The sequence below is a fragment of the Podarcis raffonei genome, chromosome 1 (assembly GCF_027172205.1).
Source record: "Podarcis raffonei isolate rPodRaf1 chromosome 1, rPodRaf1.pri, whole genome shotgun sequence".
Taxonomy (NCBI): Eukaryota; Metazoa; Chordata; class Lepidosauria; order Squamata; family Lacertidae; genus Podarcis; species Podarcis raffonei.
The window spans coordinates 38,410,484-38,437,647 of record NC_070602.1 but is presented as its reverse complement, the minus strand read 5'-3'; the positions used below and the strand labels follow the sequence as shown (position 1 = coordinate 38,437,647).

At 40.4% G+C, this 27,164-nt stretch overlaps 1 protein-coding gene across 2 annotated transcripts in view; it reads right to left on the bottom strand.

Moving 5' to 3' along the window:
• Positions 1-8,289: 8,289 nt before the first annotated feature.
• Positions 8,290-27,164, bottom strand: part of STXBP6 (syntaxin binding protein 6) — a 93,193-nt gene continuing 74,318 nt past the window's right edge. For both annotated transcript variants that reach the window (XM_053381379.1, XM_053381389.1), the window contains 2 exons: positions 13,852-14,009; positions 8,290-8,900 (listed from right to left, as the gene is read on the bottom strand). In XM_053381379.1, coding sequence (XP_053237354.1) covers positions 8,877-8,900; positions 13,852-14,009 — 182 coding nt within the window. In that variant the 3' untranslated portion in view covers positions 8,290-8,876. The remainder of the gene's footprint in view (positions 8,901-13,851; positions 14,010-27,164) is intronic.

The following is a 27,164-nucleotide window of genomic DNA, read 5'->3' as shown; positions in this document are numbered from 1 at the left end:
TGTTCACAGCCTCAGTGAAGAATAGTAGCTGTCAAGAGGGTTGAGAGTGCTGCGGCTTTTAACAGACCTGTTTGCGGCTCATCTCAGAGGCTGAGGGATGGCATGTGGGAAACAAATCAGACCTGCACGCAAGGCTGCAGACGGCGTATTTATTATGTTCTGCTTTGCTATGCAACAGTGTCACAGGAAAGGTTGCTGCGTCCTTTGGAATGAAAATGTTATGGAATGCAGCGGGGGAAAGTAATTTGCCCCCTCAAGGGTTAAGATGCTCACCGTTCCCAGACCCAGATCGTGCTAGGAAAAAGAACCCAGGGATCCCAAACCATTAATCTTGTATTGGTTGATGTTCAGTGGAAATATTTGGTACTAAAATCCTGTCAAACGGGGATGTGGAACTTATGACCCTCATGATGTTGTTGGACTCCAATTCCCATCAGCCTCATGGCCAATGTTCAGGAATGATGGGAATTGGATGCCAATAGTGATGGCCAGAAGCAGCTCATCCAGGCAGTAGTTGGGAGTGTTCATTTCACCAGACAGACAGACAGACCAAATGGACCAATCATGTTCTTAGGAGGAATTCAACGATGACTCTGTCTTAATGAAGTGTGTTTCCACTTGCACAAATGGGAGACCCTTTTTTTTGCTGATCCCCTCTGCCCACAAAGACCTCCCTTACCCAAAAAGCTGCTCCCAAGAGTTGTTGTTGTTGTTTAATTAATTAAATTTGTATACCACCCTATACCTGGAGTTGGGGGACCCTCTGGGACATGATGCTTTTGCCGATGGAACAATAACAGGAGTGTGACATTGAATTCCCCCCATGTCTTTAATTCTCAAATTTAGCAGTACAATAGAAATGTGAGAATAATCGCAAGCTATTTGGAGAAGATGAAATGTAAATACTTGGGAGTAACACAATGTTTAGAAAAGGGGTACAAAAATTCAAAACATGGAGGGGGGAATTTGCCACATGCTTTTTGATAAATCTCTCACCCCAGACAAAATTATTTCATATATATACCATTTTGGGAGTTCTTAAAGGCACCCCGCTAGCCAATTGGGGGGTGGAGGGGGAGGTGGTAGTTGCCCTGGCGGGACGCATTTTACTGGCTCCCACTAGCTCAACTGTTTTGCTGAATCTGGCCCAAATAATGTGGAGAAAAGAAACTGGAGTTGCTATTCATACTTCCTTAATACACACAGGAACAAGGAAATGTTGGATAAAGTGAACAGTTACTGGACCTAATGTTAAGAGGAAGCACTTTTCATGCACAATTAGCTTGTACAATTCATTGTCACGAATTTTGCAAGAGCTAAAAATAGAAGAGCCCTAAAAGCTCAGCTATGTTCGTAAGAACAGACCCATGAAAACTGCAGGAATAGTGCAAAATATCTTCTGGTTGACAGAAACTGGAAATACATTTGCTTTGCATAGGGCCCAGCTTCGTAGATTTCACATCTGATGGGCAACAGCAGGTGTGGAATACCTTTGGCTCTCTTTGTGTTGCTGAACTACAATTCCTGTCATCTTTGTAGATTCAGGTAGGTAGGCCGTGTTGGTCTGATGCAGTCGAAATAAATTAGAAAATTAAAAAATTGTCCAGTAGCACCTTAGAGACCAACTAAGTTTGTTCTGGGTATAAGCTTTCGTGTCCACATGAAAGCTTATACTCAGAACAAACTTAGTTGGTCTCCAAGGTGCTACTGGACAATTTTTTAACCCTGTCATCTTTGGTTATTGGCCACACTTGCTGGGGCTAATGGGAGCTGTAGTTAAGCAATATCTGGAAGGCCAAAGCTCCTCCAAACCTGGACTAAAGGAGAAAACATTGGTTTTCAAAGAGAACCACAAGCCAATCCCTGTATAAGCCATACTGAGTATGTGCCACATGTCTAGAGGGCATTCTTAGCCCACTCTATGAAACAAGGGATGAACTAAATCCACCTACTAAAAAGTTGGCAACTTTGTTTCTGTGATATACTGGAAGTGAGGTAAAATTGTTTCTGGGGGCAAGAACTGGAATGGCCTCCATTTTGTGTTCCTCAGAAAGCCCTCTTCCGAGACACTTCTTGGATTTGTGGGTGGGGACTGGCTGCCACCATAAAAATTGACTGCCTTCTTTTTCACCATTACAGCTGACAGCAGTTGGATGTCCACAAAGAAACACACACTTCTAGACAATGGCTGGATCGATCCTTCAGTAACTGCCATTATTTGACAGGTGCAGTGTTCAATGTACACAATACTCCTCACCAACAGAAGGTAGTGACTGAAACAGCCTTGCTTAAAATTGCTTAAAATAAGGTTAGTGGGTTGCATGCAATGCTATTTTTAATCCCGTACTACTAGGAAACACATTTTTTAACATAATGGATTTTTTGAAGTACAATAATGTCTTCTAAAAAATCCCAAAGGTGCCCCATTTTTTGGGGGGGAGAGGCAAGGGCAGGAATCATGAGATTAACACTGATGTCCTGTGTGTGTCAAATTTATGACTGCTGATGTAAATTTGACTTGGGTCAAATATTTGCACCAGCTCTAGGCTGGAACAGCAATCTTCCTCCCTCCAGTTCACTTCAACCAACATGCTAAGCAGGACTGAAGATGCACAGGGGGGCACACTGCTTTTTAAAACCATGCTGGGAAACAGCTGCTAGGATTGCACCCTTAGCAAGCTAACTTTAGCACCTATTTTATACATGGACACAACCGTCCTGGGTCTAGTGTTACTGTACTTATGCTTCTTTTTTCTAGTTAAGACTGTATTACTGACTAGAACCCAAATCATCTCTCCGGAACAAGGCAACAATAGCAAGAAAAATGCTCAACATAGCGCACCATAGATCACCACCTTAGGGAGAAAGAAGACCAAGCACAGGAGAGTTAGTTTCTTGGTACACTCAGCTCTGTACGTTCCTCAGAGCAGCTTGAGGGGCTCTTTCTGCAATCCAATTAAAAGCAGCTCACATCTAGACGGTGAAGAAACACGTACAGCACACACACCTGATAGATATTTATAAGACACAACAGTATTCAATTAGTTCAGGATCAGTTTCATTGGTCCCCTTCCATCTTGCCATATGGCCCACGATCAATAGGTGTCTGAATTAGCAAGCAAGATCACAAAGCAGCCAACGATATGGTTGGGAGTCAGCAAAAAGCAAGCTTGCTCTGTGTATCTCTAGAGACCACAAAAGCACAGCAATATTGAATAGTCTCTGCCTCTCTGCCCATTGAGTTTCTATCATGGAAGTTTGCAGCAATGCTAAAAATAGAGCGTTTCTGTGCGTGGAGCTGTTCCCCTCGATACATATATTTCGGTCTAATAAAAAGTGCCGGCCGTTTCATTGCTCCTTTTCCTCAGAATGAGATACTCTGATAACAGCCATTAAAATCAACCCTTGCAAATGAGCAGGTACAGGGGGTTCTTTTAAATGCAGCCTCCATTCTAGCAGGTGGCCAGAACCACTCTGAACCAAGTGATTACCTGTGAATAGAAGAGGTAATGCTGACAACTGCTCGCTGCAGGCAGTTATTCAAAAAGGAGAAACAGAAGCGAATGGAATGGAAATGCAGCATTTAAAGTGCTTCGTAATAAATACCTTAGGAGCCCCGCTGCTGGCCTATTCTCCAAAAGCCTTCGAGCTTTGGGGTGGGCTCGGTCACAATGAATGCTAATGGGCAATCAGTGAAGCCCATCCTCCTTCACACTCCATGGTGAAAGGTGGCCTTGAAGCTGCTTTTCCAGGTCTGCAAGGCACAAGGGCAAGAAAGCCTGGGAAAAGTTTGTACGAAGCCAGTGGGAGAGTTATGAGCTGCAACGTAGATGCTGCTGCTGTAGAACTTACGTTCCTATGAATCTAGCACTACCTGCCTGCTCAAGTCTGCTTACCTGTGCACCTACATAAGAACCTGCTTGATTGGGCCAATGGCCCATCCAGTCCAGCATGCTGTTCTCACAGCAGCCAACTGGATGCCTGTGGGAAGCCTGGAAGCAGTGCCCAAACCTTCTCCACCTCCGGAAGTTTCCCACCACTGTGGCCATTTCCAGCAATTCCTCCCCTGGCCCCAGCTCCCCATGCACCCAAAATCTGTTCAAGAGGGTCCCCCAATTCTCTAGAGATTTTGAGAAGCGGTAGAGTGGAGGATGTGGGAGAGGAATAGCCAAAAACTGCTCCCATTTCTCCATTCAGCTGATGGCTGCTTTCCGGCAGACAAACATCAGCTGGATTCTATCCTCTATTCCTAGGCATACAGCAAAAGCCAGCATTTTCACAATACTTTTGTAATAGCTGGGGCGTCCCAAAATATAAAAGCAGAAAGTCATCGTTCATATACTTATTAAAACTTTTATTATGAAAACAAAATTGTCATTTTACAGTTATGTGAATCACACACAGAACAATACATACAATGAATTCTATTTTGCCAGATTATAGTTTTGTACAAGGCCAACATCTCATTCCAAGGGCCTAGACATTCCTATGCCCTGACAAAGAGAGAAGTCGCTATTTATTGAAGGGACAAACTGCAACTTGCATTCACAACATTCAGCAATGTAGTTGAGCACCGTAACCATTTAGAGCCATGGTGCTTTTTATTCTTCAAGATGATGGATTGGTCCAGTAGCACTTCGTAATGTGCATGTAGCACATTGGTAAATATACCTTTTAGTAATGTGAATATTTACAGTACAGGTGTGACAAGAAGCCAAAACAATTCTGAATGATGTGATGCAAAAGATGACGGTCTTCAGCGATCAGCTTCTGCACACATTTCAGGCCACAAAACAAGTGGCACATTCTTTGCAGGCAATCTTATCTTTCTGGAATACATATGAAAATCAGTGGCCAACTTTGTGTAAATCATTTAGTTAAGGCATATATACAACAAGTATGAGCCATGAAATCTTTATTTTGAATGGCTGATTCCTTATGGATCTCTAGTATGCAATATTTTATTAGGCACTTCTGCCAGCAACAAAAGGAGGAAATAAGGGGTGGGGGGGGGACATGGCTAAGTGTTCCAGTAACCACCATAAAGTAGTTGTGTAAATAAGCCCTTGCTGGTGTGGCCGAGGGGTGGAGGGAGGCGCCGCTGAGCTCCCAGTTCAAAATGTGCTTCCCACAGAGCTTTTTAGACTTGGGGCACCTTGAGACAGTCACTATTTTGGGGTGATAGTCGTCCACATACCAGCAAATTCCAGTTGCGCAATTAAAGTTGATTTAGAGATATTGCACATCAAACCCGCTTCCCAAAAGATAATTTTCTTCTTTTTTTTAGCAAAAAGGAAAGTGAAAGGAAAAAGTAGCAGAAAGTGTGGGATGCTACATCATCTAGCCTCCTTATAAACAAAAGCAAATGCTCAGTAAAACAGCTAACCAAGTCGAATCTGCCTGCAAATAAATCAGGATGAATGCTCAAAATGCAGGTCTGCTGGAAGCACCCTTAAGTGTCACCTAAAAGGATTAAGAGCAAAAGAGGAGGTATGGAATAATAACAAAAATCCTTCTACAAGGTTAAATTTATAGCCATGCCTTCTCTCACCAAATAATCTAGGAGAACAGCATATTTTATTGAATGACAAAAACCAGGATTAGAAAAGAACCCATTTATTGCAGAATGGTGTGGTGTCTTTTTCTCTATATCCCTAGGACTTTTGAGAAAGAATATCATATCAGCAAGAATTTACAATTTTGGCATGTTAAAGCACAACAAATTTAAGATCATTATTTAGTGAGCAAGTTCTGTTAACATTTTCACATTAATGCACATTTTGCTAGCCACAAAAATAGGCTGTTAAGACTGATCTCACTGATATAACAGTTTGAAGTTCAGTAACACATGGTTTTTATTCTTCGCAGACCTTTTAAAAAGTTGATAAAGAAACTATGGTTCTTGTTACTTTTTACAAATACATTCTTGAATATGAAACATTAACCTGAATTACGGTATACTTTGTGTACTCAAATATCTAATACTAGAATCGTATACTACCACTATTCTCAGGAGGACGTTTTTAACACTATAATGTTTATTACCTTCAGTACTAGATGTCAGCACATTTGCTTCTAGTTATCAAAAAAAAAAGCGTCACCATGAAATTTAAATTTACTCAATATCAAAAATACAAATTAAGATCTAATTTTTGATACATCAAAGTGATAAAATCACCAGGGGTTGCTTGGCAGTTTGAAAATTTGACAAGAAGCCAAAAGTATCATTGAGCTGAAATGCAAAAAATGTGCAAAAGAAATATAACATACAGAATAATGGTTCACAGTACAAGCAATGGAAAATCTGGAATTTAGCAGTAGTCCTCCGATCAGATATGGCCAACTGCAAATAGTATCCTCATTCACACTGTGTTACCTAACACTTCATTCATGTTCATTGTAAATTCATCTAATCTGCAACTGAAGTCCTTTTCAGCTGTGGCCACACACTGGTGCTGGCTTTGCATGATGCAGTTTAGAGAGCTGGAACTGCCTATGAATGATGTGACTACTTGTCCAGGGCACTCGGTGGTATGTGGGAAAGATCCCTACGATGAGTCCTGCCTACATAGCTGCACTATTCACACATAGCTCATTGCATGGGGCAGCATTACAGAAAGGTGGTACCCACATTGCTGTGTGTGAAGGGTACCACAGGCGGCCTTTGTGACGATCTCGTTTCATCCACCAACTTCAGCAAAACTGACATTGCAGCTGTATTTTAGCTTGTATTTCTCATTACTTATTATTATTATTTTTAATCCTACACCCCTGCCTCGCCCAAGCCTATTAAAAACAATGAAAAACTGGTAACAAAATTGCTTTGGAAAATGCTGTATACTTTAGTCTAATTCCAAAGGGCAAAGTTCTACTGGATATTTTGCTGGCCCATTTAATTCCTGAGCAGTAGGTGCATCAGGTTGAGCCAAGGATTCAAAATGTACCTTGGACGAACAGTGATGGCATTACATTTAACCACCTTATTCTGATTTGGAACATGTCTAACTGGCAGGCTTGTGCTGTTGTAACTCCTAAGGGGTGCGGGGTCCACAAAGCCACTTTTCTCTTACAATTTCAAACAAATCTAATGGGCAGTTGTCTAATTAAATGAATGTTATCTCTGTGTTGATTTAAAGGTTCATCTCCATTAAAAGCTGCTTGTTTTGTTTTGCTGGTGTCAATGCAAACAAAAATAAAATAAAAATGCAGAAATTTCGCTCTCCTATATCTACAAACCCTTTTTCTCATCTCTTGGGCTGCCTTACTTGAAAACTATTAGGTGTGTTCCAATCAGCATCAATAATGCGATAGCAGTGAAATAACATGAAATTCTGCTCACATATCACTTTGGATCTAAAAATTCAAAGCAGGGAGGAAAATCAGAGAAGAAAATGCAAAATATATCAGAAATCCTGAAACATTTGCTGTAACTTATGGAGGAGGCGGGGTTGTTCTGGAGAGTCATGGAAAGACCCTCACATTTTCTGCGCACACATCTTCCTATGCCTAGCAAATATTTAGTGCTATCAAAGGAAAGGGTGTGGATGGATCCACACGACTCAATCATCTCTTGAAGGGAAGTTAGGTAAGAATGGTCTGGTACTGATGCTGACAAAGCAGACAGAACTGACTTCATGTGCAATGGATGTGCTTATAGATCAAGTGTTGCAAGCTAACTGAGTAACTGCGAACCCTAAGTACTGGATGCTGAGCTCTAGTGCCAAGAACTCCATGCACAGCTCCAGTTCCCAAACTCAACCAAGAGGCTTTTGTGCATGTTGTTAGGTCAAACGGCAAAAGCTTCAAAACCAACGAAATTTGTGTGTGTGCAAGTGAGTATTCCACAAAATGCAAGGTTAATTTTAGTTACTCTAAAATTATGAGTCTCCTTGGGAACCACTCAATGCAAGGGCAGTTCAACCTTAGCTTCTCCTAGCCAAGGATGGCGAGGCTGCAGTGTTGGGAATAAATGTACCAAAGTTACTCAAAGCACTAAAATTGAAGCATGCTTAACATTAAGCAGAACTGCAGCTTCAGCAAGTGTACTAAGTGTTCGTGGACACATTAAAATGCTGGAATGATTCCTGTATAATGTGGATTCGGAATGTTCTCTCTCTCTTTTTTAAAAATCTCATTTACAAAGGGAAAATTCTATTTTATAATTTGACTGCTAAATTCCAGACTAAATGCAGAGACATTTAGAAATTTAATCATCAGTTTCCTTAGCCTTAACATCTCAAGTGTGAATTCTCGGTGGTATTATACAGTCCAAAGAATAAATCAGAAGAGTAAAAAAGAAGAAGTTATTTTGAAAATGTAGTGTTGACCACAAGTTGACCTCTCGAATCCAGATTTGCACTGTGGTGCTGGTGATGGCACATGCAAAATATGAGTATTAATACTGGCAGAAATGAGAAGGCTGCTTTTTCATAGCAAATAATTCATTTCGTTTTGCTCAGTGATCGAAGGCATAAACTATGTAGCTCTAAAAATTGTTCAAAGAGATAATTGTAAACCAAATTCCTTGGATTTTATTTTCATTTGGTAATCTTCCCCGTAGGCAGTTTTATTTCTTCTTTCTTAATACTGGGAAAAGTGTGATGTTGAAGAGCAATGCAGTTCAGTATGTCCTTTGGTCCAATTTCCATGTTAACACCATCTCTTATTTTAAATAATAAAAAATATATATGGTAAAAGTGCAGAATGGCTTAGCAATACAAAAAGATAGGAATACAACTTATTTCCTACATAGTAACTGGAATAACTGGGCTTCAATGAACTGTAGAAAAAAGCAGACATGTGGTTGTATCTCCAGTAAAAAAATGATGAATCTAGCTTTTCAGTTCCTCTTGGAAAGATCTTTACAGTAGGCATTTTCAGCACTTGTGCTTCATGGCAAGCTGGAGGGAAAATGTGTGAGAGAGTGAGAGAGGCATTAAGACTTATTTACAATTATGGCTGGACATTTATGAACTAGGCTTAGTTCCTGTGCTGCAGACAAAAAGGAAGCATGTATATATTGGCTGCAAATCCCAATAAAACTTTCTCCTGTTGAGTTTATATTGCTTGCTACATTCACAGACCATATAATCAATACAGAAGGAAGATACTTAGTTGTTTTCACTCACTTCAAGGTGAAGATGCTGAAACCCAACCAAGATAAAAATAAATACCTTAAAATTACTTTATTTAGACTAAATTACAAATATCACATGCAATGTTAATGAGATTATCTAACTTCTAAAGAAAGCTTTGAAAGGAAATATAAGCATATTAAACCCTTCCCCTCATCATTGCAAATACAAAACTAACGGTAGCTTGAGTGATCCCTCCAAAGCAGAATCAAACCACGGTTTACAATCTTAGTTTGGAGGGATAGCTCAAACCACTGTTCAGGGGACCTGATGTCACGACAAAGTGCGGCTTGATTTATACAAAAATGTAAGGAACTAAGACCCATCTACAAGGGAGGTGGAAACACACAGAGACTCTTGATTATGATCCTCTATATAGAGCATATAGTTTGTATAAGCTAGGGGGGGGGGTGTTCTTAAATATGAACACCTTAAGTTGACAAAAAAACAAAAATCAGCCAAAACCCTCCCCCAATGAAAAACCCTAACCAGTACCCCAGCCCAAGAATCTGTTCAGCAGCCTCACCTTTTGTAGCTGGAGTCGGTTGGGACTAAATCAGATTAAAATCACCTTAACTTTCAAAGCATCTGGTTAGGCTTGTCTAAAGAAAATGTTTTTAGCAGATGCCAAAAAAGAGGTCAGTGAATTCACCTGCTCGATCTCAGTAGACAGGGAATTCCAAAGTGTAGGCTCTGCCACACAAAACAATCAAGTTCTTACAAATTAGGTACAGGTCTTATATGGCACCTGTAATAGTGCCAATTCCACCGACTGAAGCGGTCGAGTGGATGCATGTCAGGTAAGGCTGGTCCCAAGTTGTTAAGGGCTTTATATGCTGATAGTAATACCTTGAACTTGGCCCAGTAGCAAATTGGTAACCAGTGCAGACCTCTTGAGTTATCCTTATGAATACTGAACAAACCTGTGTCACAGGAAGCTAACAGAGCACCAGTCCATCTAGTTTATTGTTGGCAACAGTGACTGGCAACAAATTTCTTGGGTTTCAATAAATGATTCCCCCCCCCCCAAATACTCAAGACATTTTAAAGTAGGTAACAAGAACACAGCTGCATCTTTCAATATCAGCTCTCATACTGGCACTTATATCTGGTTATTTTGGGATACACACAGAAAAGCCTTTTCATGTGATGTGTTAGCAAGCATCTCTCCCCACATCTTATCCACTTAATACTGAAATTAACTTGACATATAGCCACTTCCTGGACACCACCTCAGTCATCTAATGACAACATTTTAATAGTGATATCAGGAGCTGACGAAATGTCACAGCATTTGTGCTAAATCTTTTAAGTGAGATCCTTGACTTGATTCTGAAATGTTCCTTAAAAATGAAGATGCTGAAAGGCACACAGATATTTACTTAAATCTTCTTTCTTTCTTTCTTTCTTTCTTTCTTTCTTTCTTTCTTTTTTTACATTAATAGACGTCATCATTAGGATTTTTGCCAGTGCAGGATTATTTTACATTTCAGGCACGGCACAGATTAGTATTGGGAACAAAGCACATAAACCAGCAACTTGTATAAATAATTGACTTTGCAACAATGACTCTGTGAAGTCACTTCAAAGAGTTTAAAAGTAAACACAAACCAGATTAATTAGTTTGTTTCACTACTTTCAAAGTGGGAGAAAGCAACACAGGAATTCAGTATTGCTCATTAGTATTCAGTTCCGAATGTTGCAGAAAAACATAAATGCAGGATAAATAAATGAGGATTAAAGGAATAAGTTTCAAGATTTTCCTGTAGTTTCTAGGGGTGTGATACGATGCTTGAAATATTCATATACCGTATTTTTCGCCCCATAGGACGCACCGGCCCATAGGACACACCAAGTTTTTTTGGGGGGAAATAAAGAAAAAAAAATTTATTTCCCCCCCCCCAGGAGCTTGCGGGGTGGCAGCGGGGAGGCACGCTCTTCTCCCCGCCGCCCGCCTGTAGACAAGGTCCAGGGACAGCGGGAAGACACGCTGCGCCTCCCAGCTGTCCCCAGAGCTTGCGGGGCAGGCAGCGGGGAGAAGCACTCTTCTCCCCGCCGCCCGCCTGCAGACCAGGTCCGCGAACAGCGGGAAGACGCGCTGCGCCTCCTAGCTGTCCCCGGAGCTTGCGTGGCAGGCAGCGGGGAGAAGCGCTCTTCTCCCCGCCGCCCGCCTGCAGACCAGGTCCGGGGACAGCGGGAAGACGCGCTACGCCTCCCAGCTGTCCCCGGAGCTTGCGGGGCAGGCAGCGGGGAGAAGCGCTCTTCTCCCCGCCTCCCGCCTGCAGAACAGGTCCGGGGACAGCGGGAAGACGCGCTGCGCCTCCCCACTGTCCCCGGAGCTTGCGGGGCTGGCAGCGGGGAGAAGCACGCGTCTCCCTGCCGTCAGCCTCCAAACCACATCGGGAGCCAGCGGGATGGCGGCGTTCCGCCTCCCCGCTGTCTCCCGACCTTGTGGGGCTGGCGCTGCGGCTCTCCTGAAGCCTGGAGAGCGAGAGGGGTCGGTGCACACCGACCCCTCTCGCTCTCCAGGCTTCATCGAAAGCCTCCATTCGCCCCATAGGACGCACACACATTTCCACTTCATTTTTGGAGGGGAAAAAGTGCGTCCTATAGGGCGAAAAATACGGTATATCTTTTTAAAGAAAAGGAAGAAGAGTCATGTTCCAGGTTGTCTAGAGTTCTTGAATGTTGCATCACATACATGTCCTACAATTCCATATTTATTATGAAACAAAAAGGTGATGGTCTGTCCTTGTAGCATATAATAATAGAGGAGTGTGAGAGAAAGGCTGTGAATACAGGAGATACCAAGTCTTGAGAACATTGTGAAGTGCGTTTAAGGGAAAGCAGAAGGCTTAGCAAAGAAGCCAATTATGTGAGGAAAGACAGAGGTTGCAGGTCTAGATCACAGGCAAGGTTAACAGATCAGGCTTGTTTGAAAAGAGATTTGCCCCAAGGACAGGAGGTGCATGGGCTGAATGGATGCAGTGCAAAAGTCTGGGAAGACAAGCTGTTGGGGTAGTCAGGGATGGTCTATATTTGCTTCCAACTCCATTTACAGAAGCATGTATGTATAGTCCAGATAGTCCTTGTTAGTGGAAGTTGCCGAGTGATAGCCAGACTGATAAAGATTCAAAGACCAAGATAGCCACTTTTGTTTTAATCATATTCTAAGAGAAGGCTTTCAGCCTTCACCAACGTGGTGTCTGGGGGTGATGGGAGCAGTTCGATATTAACTTAAACATAAAAACATGCAGTGAAGTGAACACCCATCTTCTATGGGTAAAAAGTAAGAGTATTTGTAGGCACAGTTAGAAATATAAGCTCCTTTTTATGATGGAAGATGTAAGGAATAGCCACAGTAATACCAAGTGCAGCACAAGACTTAAGTGTAAATGTATAATAGGGAAAATGCTACAATGCAATCCAAAGGATGTATTTTGCACTGCTGGTGGCAACATTCCTCTCCTGGTCCTGACTGTATCACAAAGCAAAATGGGAGATGGAAAATGCAAATCCTCATATCCTTTTTGTCAGGTCTTGCTGCATAGTTTGATGCAACATTTTGCTTGCAATCTGTGGGACTTTCCCCCCCTTGTTAGATATGTGTTACTCTGCTCAGCTTTTCAAACCATGCCAGCAGAATATTTAACCAGTACATTCTTTAAAAGGCCAACAAAAGACCATTTTTGTGAAGTGGATGAGGTCAGATGGAGATACTGTGTACTATGTTCTTTATTGCCTTTCATAGGAGCAGATCCTTCTATTCATTCCAGAATTTTTTAGAAGGTCAAACAGGTGATTTCAAAATTAGATGGTTGCTGGCTGATAAAGATAAGTTTGTTATTTATGAGGTTGCTTTGTATATGCTAGCAGTGAGAAGCTTGTCAGATGAAAACTGTTGGCTGTCATGGCTATTTTTAAATCTAAAATATTTGGGGAACTTTGTAAGTGTATGATTTGTTAATTTGCAGCTCTGAAAACTAGTATTTTTAAACTTACACTTGGATTGTTTGTGTTTGTTATTTATAATGAAAAATCTCACTGGCATTGACTTCTCTGGGTCTATTCAGAGTATGACATGGTAACCCCACTTACCCGGGAGTAAGCCATATTGAATTAAATAGTCATGGTTAGGACTGCAGCCTTAGTTGGATACCACCCATAGGGTGGGTGCCACTACTGAGAAGACCCTACCTCAGATTTAGTTAATGCACATAGTAGAACATTAGCCTTCACACCATATTCTCGGTTTCCTCAGAATCTTCCAAGAGAGTGTAAAAACTTTTTTGTATTCCAGCAAACATGTGTTTTATTGGGGCATATAATTTTTTATCTGATATTTTTGTATCTGTTGAACCCATCTCTGTTGTATTACATCATTTTATGGAATGTTGTGCTTTATTTGATTTACTTAATTGCTGTAAAACACCCCTGCCCCACCTCAATATGCAGGCACTAGAAGTGTGCACTGCATATTTTTCAAACAAACAAATGCCAGCGCTAACTTACCAAGTCAGAATGTGCCCCTTTGCCAGCATTTATCAACAAGGGTTTGGTACCTTTTGATGAGATTAAACAGTTGACAACAATATGTGAAAACAATCTTGCATATTTAATATTAGGGGTTTCCTAGCAACCTGCTTCTCATAGACGTTATTACCATATTAAGGATTTCTTGTCCTTTTCCTTAAGCTGTATTTTATTAATTTCATACCTTGTGTGCAGTTTCTGCAAACTGCTGAGCACTGTTCTTCATATCCTCTGTCTTTTCCTCTGCTCGACCTAACCTTTCACCACGCTCATTCAAAGCTTGACTTGCCTTCTGTACTGCACTGGTTACACTGTCTGCAGCCGAATGTAATATGCTATTTCCTAAAATAAAAATAAAAATAATAAATTGTTAGACACAAAAATGGAAAACTTACGTGAGAACTGGGAATGACATGATCAAATGTATCTCAACATTTTCTAATATCAGAACTCTCTGATATAAAGCAAACAATGTTGGATCATAGGAAGACAGGAATTTATCTTCTATTAGGCCACTGCTCCAATTGGCTCAATATTGCCTGCACCAGGAGACCCACACTTGTTGGGTCCATGGACACATTTGGAAATCTAACATGCTGCCATGGGCAGCACAGAATAGATGATGCTCAAAATCCTCTCCAAAATGGGCAAAACACCTACACATACACCAACACAAAATAGAAGACACACATGTACACAAATGAAAGCAACCCCCCCCCCCAAAAAAAGGTAAATCGTCCCAAACCAAAACACACTCTTTCTCCTTTTCTCCCTGCCCACACAACATGTTAGGAGGGTTGTCCGATGTCAGGGACTACAGGTCTACAATGACTAGCAATGACTCTCCTGTGCTTCATCCAGCACCATTTTTTAGCTCTACCTGGAAATGCCATGGATTGAACCAGAGACTTTCTGCATTAACCACCACTGAGTTAATGCTCTTCAACCTATGAGACTCGTGAGTGGAGTTCTACTCACAGAACAGAGCTTTGCCATCTTTTCCTGGAATAAATAGAGAAATTCTATACATGTCTGCATGAGAAGTAAGTCCAACTGAGTTGGATAGGACTTACTCCCAGATACTTGGTATAGGATTCTAGCCTAAGTCTCAAAAGAAAAAAAAGAAAACAAGTGTTCATGTTCCCAAATACCTTTTTGATTTTTTTTAAAGCTGAAACAAAACTGATGAAAAATACCACTTTATGAAGCGGTTAATGTTCTTTTTCTTCTCAGTTTACGTCTTCTCCAACCTGATGCCCTCCAAGTTTGTTTGGACTTCAACTTCTACCGGCCTCTGCCCATTACCGTATTTTTCGCTCTATAGGATGCACCGGACCATAGGAGGGTGAGAACAGGAAAAAAATTTTTTCCCCTTCTTCTCCCCCTCTAAAACAAGGTGCATTCTGTGCGTTCAAGGTGCGTTCACCCAAAGCCTCCAGAGCCCAGCGGGAGTTCCTGCTGGGCTCCGGAGGCTTTGGGTTCCTTTCAACCTGCTCTTTGGGGCTGGTGGGAGGAAGCGCTGCTTTCCCCCACCGCCAGCCCCAAAGACCAGGCCTTCCCACTGCCCCCCTAGCTTGTGGGGCTGGTGGTGGGGGGAAGCGTTGCAGCCTCCCCCCCACCTTCGTACAGCCTTCGTAGCCTCCGCAGGGCAGTGGGGTGAAGGCACCCCGCTGCCCTGCGGAGGCTTTGCACAGCTAATCCCAAGCTAGAACAGCGAGACGGAGCGCTGCGCAGCACTCCGTCTCCCTGTTCTGGCTTTGGGCTTAGCTGCGCAGTCTGCATTCGCCCTATAGGACGCACACACATTTCCCCTTAATTTTTGGCGGGGAAAAGTGCATCCTATAGAGCAAAAAATACGGTATATCCCATGGTGGGGAATGATTGGGGGTTGTGGCCTAAAATGTCTGAAGGTCTGATTGTTGCATGTGTGGTTTTCTGCCAGCGTTTGAGCTGTAGATGAGATACAGTGGTACCTTGGGTTACATACACTTCAGGTTACATACGCTTCAGGTTACAGACTCCGCAAACCCAGAAATATTACCTCGGGTTAAGAACTTTGCTTCAGGATGAGAACAGAAATCGTGCAGCGGCAGCACAGCAGCAGCAGGAGGCCCCATTAGCTAAAGTGGTGCTTCAGGTTAAGAACAGTTTCAGGTTAAGAACAGACCTCCAGAACGAATTCAGTTCTTAACCCGAGGTACCACTGTACTTGACTTTCTGCTCTCAGGTCTGATATTCATTTGATGTGAATATTGACTGCTTTGCTTCAGCTGAGAACTGGATAACTAAGTCAATTTTCAAAATGTGAGAACTCTATATATACTTTGGTAAACAATTGAATTTCTGATGCAATTTTGAATGCACCAGTGGCATAAAATATAGAATTCATACATAGGGATCAATGGCCTGATGTTCATACATTCCATACCTGTAGTGTTATAAAGTATTTGGTATTGAAAATATATTATTAAGTGTTTGCATTGCTTGTGGTCTAACAATGCAATGAATTTAGAAATTGTCCACACTTTTCTGAGAAAGGCCATGGTCTTGCAATGGAATTGATCAGCAAATCTCTATCTCTCTCTTTGTAGTTTTAAAAGAAGAATCAACTGATTTTGTCAGCAGGAAACAATCATTATTATTATTTGCCCCCATCCCACTGCTTGTGTATGACTATCTCAGCAAGTTGGTTCTGGATGACTGTTTCATTTGTAAATCAAACGCGTATGATCAGGAGTTTGGCACTACTATAAAAACGAGTTTGAGAACTGGTGTCTCATTTCAAAATGAGTACAATCTGCTATTAAACCAAAAGTCCACTCATTAGCAAATCTGTTTATTCCCTTGCAACTGATTCTTGAACATTTCAGCTCACACCCTATCAATTCACTTCTAAAGAGTAGGGAGGAAGTGTCCATTTCTTTGCTCCTACAGTGTCCCAGATTGGAATTCTTATGGTTGTATTGTAAATAAAGTGGGCTATCAATCATTAAATTTATGTAGCATAAATGGTATTTCAAAATGAAGTGTGTAAAGGGATGTTTCTTAAGGACTTTGAATTTTATAAGCATTTTTGGAGTTGCAAAAAATATGGTCTCAGCAATGATTTCAGCAACCAAGAACTCCAAGTTTTTCAGTGCACAAAGCAGGAACAGAGTTTACCTGTGTAAAGACAGAATTGACCTGTCTCTTTGATTTCTGTGTTTTTAACAGCTGCATAGCAAGCAAAAATTCCAGAGATAGAGCTTTCTACCAAACAGCAAAGTGATGATGGCTGATGGTCTCTCTCCTGATTAAGCGGTTTAATCAATATTTGAAATCTTAGCTTACAGCTCTAGTAAATACCTAATTAACTGTAAGAGGGCTCACATATTCAGCTGGTCTCTAAATTCTGCCGATCTTTTATCAACTGAATGATAGAATAAGCTTGACTTAAGGAAGTATAAGCCAGAGTATAAGCCTGATAGTTTCTGGTTTTATACTTCCTAAACACAACACACTGGCAACTAAACATAACACACCGCCACCACACCTAATTAAAAGGGAAGGAAAATATTACAGTTATGAGGAGATACACATGGCTCTCCTGTGACTTGTGTTGCTGGGGAGATAAGAGTTAGAGAAATTTTTAATATTTCTGGACTGAAAATGCAACTATCCAGGAAAGCAATCATAACTTGAGCATAAAAAAATAGGAGCATGGAGCAATGGATCCAAACTACAAGAAAGAAGATTCCACCTAAACATTAGGAAGAACTTCCTGACAGTAAGAGCTGTTCGACAGTGGAATTTGCTGCCAAGGAGTGTGGTGGAGTCTCCTTCTTTGGAGGTCTTTAAGCAGAGGCTTGACAACCATATGTCAGGAGTGCTCTGATGGTGTTTCCTGCTTGGCAGGGGGTTGGACTCGATGGCCCTTGTGGTCTATTCCAACTCTATGATTCTAGGATTAAATGCTGCTGCTCTTGTTGTACTATTATTATGAATGGAAGTAGAGATGCCATATGCTCCACCATATAAATAGTACAAGTAGGTCAAATAAGGGTTTGTTCTAGCTATAGGGGCTTAAATTATTTTCAGTAGTCTTGCATAGCTCAAATCACAATATTAAGACATTGCTGTTACTCTGCTAATGGCTTAAGGCAGATGAGCAATCACATTTTAGGGAAAATGGTGTCAAATTCATAGGCAGTGTAGCATGTACTGATATGACATAGCTTACTTTGATGTAATGAAGTTTCGATCCAGCACAGATGATCAGGACAGATAGAGATATTTACATATAATCTAATTCAAATTTAGTCCTGAAAAACATGGTGTTAGATTAAGAATGTACATTATATTGCTATGCATTTGGTAAAGCAGAAGGGATGGAAAGAGACCTACAGAGTTGTACAAATCAGTCTTCTGTGCTATGGTTATACTTAATGATGGGCCAAACTGTAACTTCAAACCATAGTTCTTAACTAAGAAACAGATAAGTAGTTTTTAAAACAAAGATAAGCAGTATAGATAAGAAAAGCTGATCTGCATGAATCTACACAAGCATAATTAAAACTTCTTGTATTTGGCAAAGTCATTTTAATGTTTATGCATCATCAGATGTAACAGTCTATCACAGTAGGTTATTTGCTTTGTAATGCAAATTGGATTAATCATTTCCTTGTGTACATATTTTTAAGTTCTTATACATGAACTTTAAAACTCTCACATTCTACAAGTACTAGGATATTATGAAGCCTTCTGTTTTGTTTAATAAACAGCTACGCTGACCTTGTTCACACATTACAATAAGCTACAGCTTATAAGCCATGGTTTATTTAACTAAAGTTAAAGTTGATCATCTAACATTAAGCCACGGTTTATAAACTTTTCTTAACATTAACCATAGCTTAGTATTATGTGTGAACTTGGACCTCTCTCCTTAACTATGGTTAAGGATCTGTCACTGCTCCAAAGCTACTAGTGTAGAACAGGTTAAAATTCAACAGTGGAGGAGAAAGAAACTGTTCTGTGATGTACAAACCATGGTTTGAGTGACTGTGTGAGATACCTTGGTTTTAATGATGGTTTATTAACTATAACTTAGCATTAACTATTGCTTAATGTTACATGCAAATGAGAACAATAAGGCACACAATCCATCAAGAGAATAGTTAAGCTCAGAAAGAGATATAAGACTTGGTGAAACAAGTGTATACTCTTCTGAAATGTGTTTTTTAAGGAAAATAAAGTGCTTGCTATATGCTATGAGCTCTTTTGCACATATGGTAAGCCTTATGTGTGCCAGTGTGGTGTAGTGGTTAAGAGCGGTAGACTCGTAATCTGGGGAACCGGGTTCACGTCTCCGCTCCTCCACATGCAGCTGCTGGGTGACCTTGGGCCAGTCACACTTCTTTGAAGTCTCTCAGCCTCACTCACCTCACAGAGTGTTTGTTGTGGGGGAGGAAGGGAAAGGAGAATGTTAGCTGCTTTGAGACTCCTTAAAGGGAGTGAAAGGCGGGATATCAAATCCAAACTCTTCTTCTTCTTCTTCTTCTTAACAGCTTAATATTATAAAGGTGAAAGCGGCAACCTAGTGTACAGTTACAGAAAGGTAGCCGTGTTGGTCTGCCATAGTCAAAACAAAAAATTTTTTTCCTTCCAGTAGCACCTTAAAGACCAACTAAGTTAGTTCTTGGTATGAGCTTTCATGTGCATGCACACTTCTTGTATCTGAAGAAGTGTGCATGCACACGGAAGCTCATACCAAGAACTAACTTAGTTGGTCTTTAAGGTGCTACTGGAAGGACAAATTTTTTTTGTTTTAACCTAGTGTACAGTTAGGCTGATTGATTCCCATTGACTTAAGAGGGATTTAAGCAGTATAGCTGTGTACAGGAGAGCAGCCAATGAGACATACATGAATTGAGAGATAAATGCTAACTGAGCTAAGTGGAACGGGGGAATTGTATGGCGTATTACATGAAATGTGAAATTAGCTTGACAGACACAAACCATACACTGCTTTTTAGCTGTTACAATTAACTAAACTTAAATGCTCGCTATAGATTTTATTTTCATCCTAGCTATTCATTTATATATCTGGTAACATGCATCTAATAGTCGCTAACAGTCAGATAATGTCCTTAACAGACAGAACTGTGAGTATAGACTGAAAGACAGCAAGGAGAAACATGAAAGGGTGTCATTAAATCTTAACTTATTTAATCAATGTGCCAAGTGTGTTTATGGTTTTTAAAGAAAAGTTTTTTTGTTATTTACCCGATGCTGATTTTACCACATGGCTGTACCTTGTGTGTGGATCATATAAGACTAAGCTATCCTGAAGTAGTTTGGTTATCCCGAGGCTCCTATACAGGACATCATTCCACAAAATCACATCTGTTAATATGGCAGGTGTAGAATTAGAACTGTTGACCAACTAGTGGTGATAAAACCAGACAGACTTAATCTATGTATACTAAAATGCATTATCTGGCAAGATAGGAAGGGCTAAGGTCTAACTAACAGCCAGGGTATATGCAGAAAAATGCCAAGCCATGTACCCACACTATGCAACTCCCACACAAAATGGTCACTGCATGTATTAATTTTGTTAAATAAAGGTTACATAAATTTTGTTAAATAAGTAAGCAAATAAATTATGCATTTATAGGGACATATAATATGGCCTAATATGCAGCCCTATTATTTGATTAGAGGTGCTCAAGTAGAGCCATTTAAACACACACTGGCTGTATTTCTAATTCATTCTCCCTCCATAATGTGGAATCAACTGACAGGTCTTCCACAGTGCCGCCATTCTCTCATTAATTCTGCACTAGGTATCAAATAGCCCAAGCCAAGTAGTACAAACAAGAAAGGCTACAGGGAGGTTTCTCTTTTTCTCCACTGCACACATTTCAGAGACAATTTAAGAGCAGAGGTGCTTCAGTACTGCCTGCACTGAACAGTCATGTAGCACAGCAGCAATTCCCACAAAATTACGCACAACTGAAACCACACTGTAGCTGTCTCACCTTTCTGTCTTCCTTGCAGTGGAACTCAGGAGGGACTATGTCACAGGCAGTAACTCTTGGAAAGACAATGCTGCGTCATGACATTTAGAGTATTAAACCATTAATTTAATTAACATTACCCCTCAATAATGCAAAGAGAACATAGGACCTTCATTTATAAGCTTGTTTACCTTTGCAACAAACTTGTAAGGAAGGTAGATCATGGAAGGCAGGTTAATTCCCATTTTTTAGATTGGAGGTAGAAGCTGAATGACAAGTGATAGTGGCCACCTAACAGATCTGTACTTGAGCAGGCATTTAAACTCAGGTCTGAGTCCTACATGAGTCAACCAGACAACAAAGGCTCACTCAGCTGATCAGGCAGTTTAGAGAGGACCTGCAAAAAGTGCACACCTGCCTCTCACAATGAGCCTAAGCCTTGGAGACTGGGCTGGAGAGGATGAGAACAACACACCCAACACATATGCCCAAGATGGCATTTCACTAGCTATCCCATGTTTCTCTCATCAACAGGGACTGAAATAATAAAACAGATTTACAAACCATGTTTTCATAGTAATAATAATCACTAAAGGTTTCTTACGTTTATAAGTGGACATCTCAGTGGTGTCCATTTCCAGAAAGTAATTACTAATATTCTAAGCACCAAAGGTATTGCCTGGGCATTTTCGTGATGTGGTTAACAATTCAAATATTAGAATTCTGACTCCTAGATTATTTATTGTCAAAATAAAGACCTGGTCAACAAATAATCGGAATAAACTAATAGAAACCAATTATTCAGGACAGCTTTATCAGTAATAGCTCTGAAAAATTTGCAGTGTATGTGTCTTTCCCCCCTTTCTCTTTCGTATGCTATGCATTTTTGTGTTTTTATATTGTAAACAGTCCTATGATCTTCAAAAGGACACAGTAAGAATGGTTCTGAGTTCAGGCTATTGCCAATAGCTATCTAAACTACAGTGAAAAAGATACTAAAGAGGACTGAATCAATGAAGGACAGAGACAAGAATAATAAGAGCTTTAAAACCTTTACTGAAGAAATCTGAATAAGGTTAAAGAAAGATGCAGCAATAGCATTGAAGGAACAAAATATGATAAAACACAAGGTTGAATGTATTCCTCACAGATGAAAGTTTTACAAGACTAAGTTGAATAAAAATTGAATAAAGTCCATATGAATAAATCCTAACAGATAGCTCCTTAATCAGAGAAATGGGTGTTTGTACCCACTTATGAAGGCAAACAAAGGACTGCACTCTGCATAGACCTGTGGCCATTAGATAAATGAAGACATTACTTCAACATTTCAATATTTTCTAAGTTTGTCTCCTCACCTTCCTGGAGAAAGAACATGTAACTTTTCTTATGAATAAAAACACACAAATTCCCCAGATCCAAAACCAATTAGGCAAAATAAACAAAGGAGGCCAACAAGTTGAAATGACAGACTGAACAGATGGGTGGGGCATAAAACAACAACAACAACCATATCATGAACCCAAATAATACCATCATCCAACCAAGACCTGCATTCTCATTTCATGCCAGTGCTTTAATATTTGCCCCGGTGATAAACTTCACAGAGCATTCCTGGTCAAAAATTCACGAGAGGTTGAAACATTATTTATTTTCTAACCTCTCACTTCGTGCTCGTAGCATTTACACAGTAGAAACATTCATTCCAATATCCCTATTCAGACATCTTCTGATGGGATGGATACTGATGGAGCCCACCTGGGAGGTGTGGGGAACTAAGTTCTGTTTAGTTCCGGCTTAAAAAAAGGTCCTGCTCAGAATTCTGGAAAATCAGAGTTCATGGAAAATCACATGAGAAATCTCCATGAGTACAAGAGGCTTCCCCCATTGCAGACAGACGTCTTTGAAAACATGGAGGGCAACAGAGCCAGGACTAAGCCAGCATGCTTCTATCTGCTCTCCTGCCCACAGGTATTTGTTTAACCAGGAAAGGCAATGCCTGAATTGAGATAATGAAGGCACAGGTTACCAGATTAGCATGTACCGTATGTACAGTTCTTGGCCCCATATTGTTTCTGAGATTTGGGGGTGTGGCCCTGCTCCTGTCTCCACCTGTTTTGGTTTCCAACGACTCCACACAAACATGTCCACAATATGGCAACTGATAGCACTTCTTAGCTCTAACAGTGAGGCAACAGCTATATTTAGATTATTTGTTTTGGTTAAGTTAGTACATGGAAGAAAACCAAAAACATGGTAAACTGCCTAACCACTTTCTAACAAGGTGCTTTTCTGTGCTACTGAGAAGAGCAATGAAGTTTATGAACTCTGACATGCAAAAATTTCAGCTTCTGACAAGGAAACTTCAGTGGGATGCGTTGCTTAGCATCTGCCAGAGCAAACTAAGTTGAAAATAACATACCCATTCCTTTGGGGAAATCGCCTTGACCCTCATCAGCTAAGCTTCTCAAATGTCTGAATTAAAGTAGCAGTGCTATATGAACACTTTAACCTCCTTGAATATCAGAGGATAGGGTAGTTTTACAATGAACATGAAAGCAAATTTTGCTGAGAAACTGTTTCTGTATAGACAGCTCTCCTGTGAGATATTTTGCCCCTTTTGGCCAACAGTGGGGGATGACTCAGAACTTACAAAAACATGGGATGTTAACACGGACATGAATATCTATATCTATGTTTTAATGTATTTGTAGCCCTGCAGTGAAGCAGTGCAAAACAGGCTGTTTCAGGCAATACTTTGTAAAGGTCACCAGATAATGAATTCGTCAGTTTGGGGAATGCCTCTTCTACAAGTGATGTGGCAATTCAAGCAAGTGTCCAAAGCAGGAGATGTTTCCTCTAAAGACGGTACCCACTGTGACACATGCAGGCATTTATCATGCTGCACCAATATTGCACTGCCTTATTGGTACAGCAAGTTAGTGTAGATGAATACCAGCCAGGAAAACTGCCTATGCTGAATGCATAGGCAAAAATCCCTTTAAATAAGATGCCAGGCTACATTGAATCCTAGATGGCATTATATGCCTACTGAAACATTCAACCTCCTCATTTTTAACATGGTAGTTATCACTATCAAACACAAACATACTGTATTAGGTTACTTACAGTGGAAACAGCATGTTCCAGTGGAAGTAAACGTTAGGGCAGATTTTACGGGTCTTTATACCACTTCTCACCCAGTAAACCAATCCTAAGAGAGTTAATTCCCATGGCTTCATGTCACATTAAACTAGAACAAATTGGGAGGAGCTGCAGTAAGTCTCACTCTGCTTCTGTCACATGAATGGAATGAGAACTTCAAGATCTGCTTTCAGTTTCTTTGCATGTTGGTCTGCCTGGATCAGAACACACCAAGACTCATGTAAGATTAGCAGAATAAAATTTCTGCTCTTTTTTAAAAATTAAAAAAACAAACAAACGTGTGTGTATGCACTTTTGAAAGTTCGAATGAATCTAAAATCCAAATGGATTTTTTAAAAAATGTGTTTTGTGAAACTATCAGCATCACCCTGTGGGCTATTTATAGGATTCTTTGCTAATCTAAGCCAATACTTGGCTGGTGAAAAGCAAATGACTCATTAACTATCACAGTGGCAAAATATCCTCCAAGGAAATAGAATTGGATAATCCATTAGTAACTCCAGCCAGCTGTCCAGGATAAAAAGGTTACAGGAAGCAAAGGTAGGTGTGCTTTTTGAATTCTCAGAGTCTGAGCCAGTGAGTTCTTGCAATTTAGTAGGAAAACTGATGTTCTCCTGGGAGCAGGAAGCAGAGTGAGCAGCCCACTGCTGAATTCCAATTACCACCTCCCAGTTCTTTGCTCTCTCACTTTTCTACACGCCTTCCATTAAAAAACTTTGCAGTCCTAGTCTTTGCCTGCAGATGTCAGCAACTGTGTTCTTCAGGAGCTCACATGCTAGCTACCTTTACTGAAACAATCCAAGTGTAAATAGGAAATTGGGTCAAACTCCACGCAACTTCTGATTGGGATTTCTCTCTCTTTTTAATGAACAGCAGTCACAGGGTCCCTGATCTGAATCAAGGTCATGAAGCTGGAAGGTGGGTGTTAATCCACATTCTGTTTTCCACCCCCAAAACCACCTGTATTCAACAAGCAATTTGTTGCAACGTATGCTGAAGGAGAGGGAAAAAAGAACCAGTTCAGGGAAATAAATTTGCACTCCAGAACTGCCCAATGTGATTTACGTTGATCTGGCAACAGCTGTAAGTTATTCTGGAAAAGGACCTTCACTTATATTAAACATTAGCTATTCTGAGAGCAGACCAACTTAAATTAATAGACATGGATAAGGTACATTAATTTCAATGGGTCTACTTTGAGTAGAGCTTTGTGGGATACACCACCTTGGGAATAAGCTTCACTGAACCAAATGGGATTTACGTCTGCCTATAAACACTTAGGATTGTTGCTTTGGGTGCTTTCTAGGGAAATGTACATTTTGGAAACATCGGGGGATTTGTTATGTTCAGAAACTGAGGGCCCAAAGTAATAATTAAAAGTAGATATTTTACTGCAGAACAAGGACATCAGTTCAGAAAGAATTAAAGGCTCTTGACTTTCATTACAGACTGTAACAGTGGCATTTCCAAATTTGAGGGATTCATCGCAGAATATGCTGATAGAGTATTTTGGATATAAAACCCTCTTCTAGGAGAGAGGTAAATTACTAGCGATGCTGTGCCAGTTTTAATATCAGCTACAGTTCTTGGACCTTAGGGAAAGCTATGCAAAATAATGCTGAAATAGCAGCGCATAAAACTAAGTTACTGGCGAAAATATTGTTGAATGAGAACCTTTCTTACCATCTACGATTTAATGGCAGTCTCCTCAAATGAGCTATAACATCCTTCCACAATAAATCAGCTTCTAAGAATATAGCACAGATATCAGCTTTCTTAGAACAGAAGTAATGTAAAATGATTGATTACACCATTTGACCTAAAGTTAGCCAGAACGTTACAAAAATAACAATCAAGTAATCAACACTAGTGTCATGCTTTTAGCTTTAATAACCATGACTATAATAGTCCATAACTGCATTTTTTTCTTCAGAGACGTGCAAAAGCTTAATGATTTGCTCATTTCTGAGTTAAAAATGATGGCAGGAATGTACTCAGATAGGAATAAGTAACCTGAAACTACTATGGGATGAAATACTGCAAATAATGAAAAAGCAGTATTTCAGTTTAGAGTCTGGTGTGATATATGTGGGCCTTGCTGCTAACTTTCCTGTCTTGCTGTATTCTCACCAACTACTTATATGGTAGATGTGCCAAGAGAAAAATATCTTGAACAGCAACCAGCAAAGGTATTGCTTTAACAGCAATCCATATCCACCTTGGGAATAATCACCAATGTTATCCAGTTTCACAGTGCCCTAAAATGTAAGCAGCAAGCCACAATGTTGATGTCAGAAATGCATGGTGAGAGATATCCAACTACATCGTACTCAGGCTAGACCCACTGAAATCAATACTTAAGTGGATCTACTGGATAGCACCATTATTTGACATACTTCAAATAAGTTTTAATTTCTATTTTGCAGCAACTCCCTTAGCACAATTTCCAACATTTTAGGCAAAGTTCAAAACTAGGATGATTTTTTTTCTTGACAGCTAAGCAACCATCTACAACAATATGGGCAGATAACAATTTTGCTCTTTTATTTAATAATCAATGCTCCGTTGCAGAGGAAAAGTTACATTTCTAAAGGCTACTGCATTTCAAGCAGATATGCACCTTCTTCAACACCAAGCCTCAAGTCAAAAGGAGGAAGAAAATAGCTGCTTTACTACAGAAATTTCCTAAACCAGAAAATGTTGCTTTTGAGCACCAAACAATTGTAAGCAAAGTCTGTGAAATCTTATCTTGTTGGTGCCATGAGAGATGTCTTGGCAGGGCCTCCTGAGCCTGCAATGCTCACAACTTAATGGTCTATCTATTTAGGGATTTATATAGCACTTCAATTTGTCAAGTGCTTTATATCATAAGTCATAACATCCCTATTGCAGATAGTGAGTAGAGGCTGACAAACTGTGGCTTTGCCAGGGCCACTCAGTAAATCAATATGTGCACCGGGGTGGTTTCCAAAGGTCTACACACCAGGTAATGGCTGATTAAATAAGAAGACTGCCTTCTCATTTCCTAATTTAAAAACAATCTAACTGCACATGCATACCATTTCTAGGCAAAATATGTGCAATCATATAATAAGGGACACTAAAAATGCATTTGAGGAGCACATTGCTAAAACCAAGAAGGCTAACTGTGGCAAGCTCCCTTAGTAAAGGAGGGAGCGAGGTCATGTTACTGGGCCTCAGTGAATTAAACTTAAGACAATCCCTATCAGAAACAAATCTGAATTAATAGATTCTGTGGCCGAGGAACTGTTTACTACAATTCAGCAACAAGGACTCTTAGTGTTGTGAGTGTCCTATGACCATTTATTTCCTG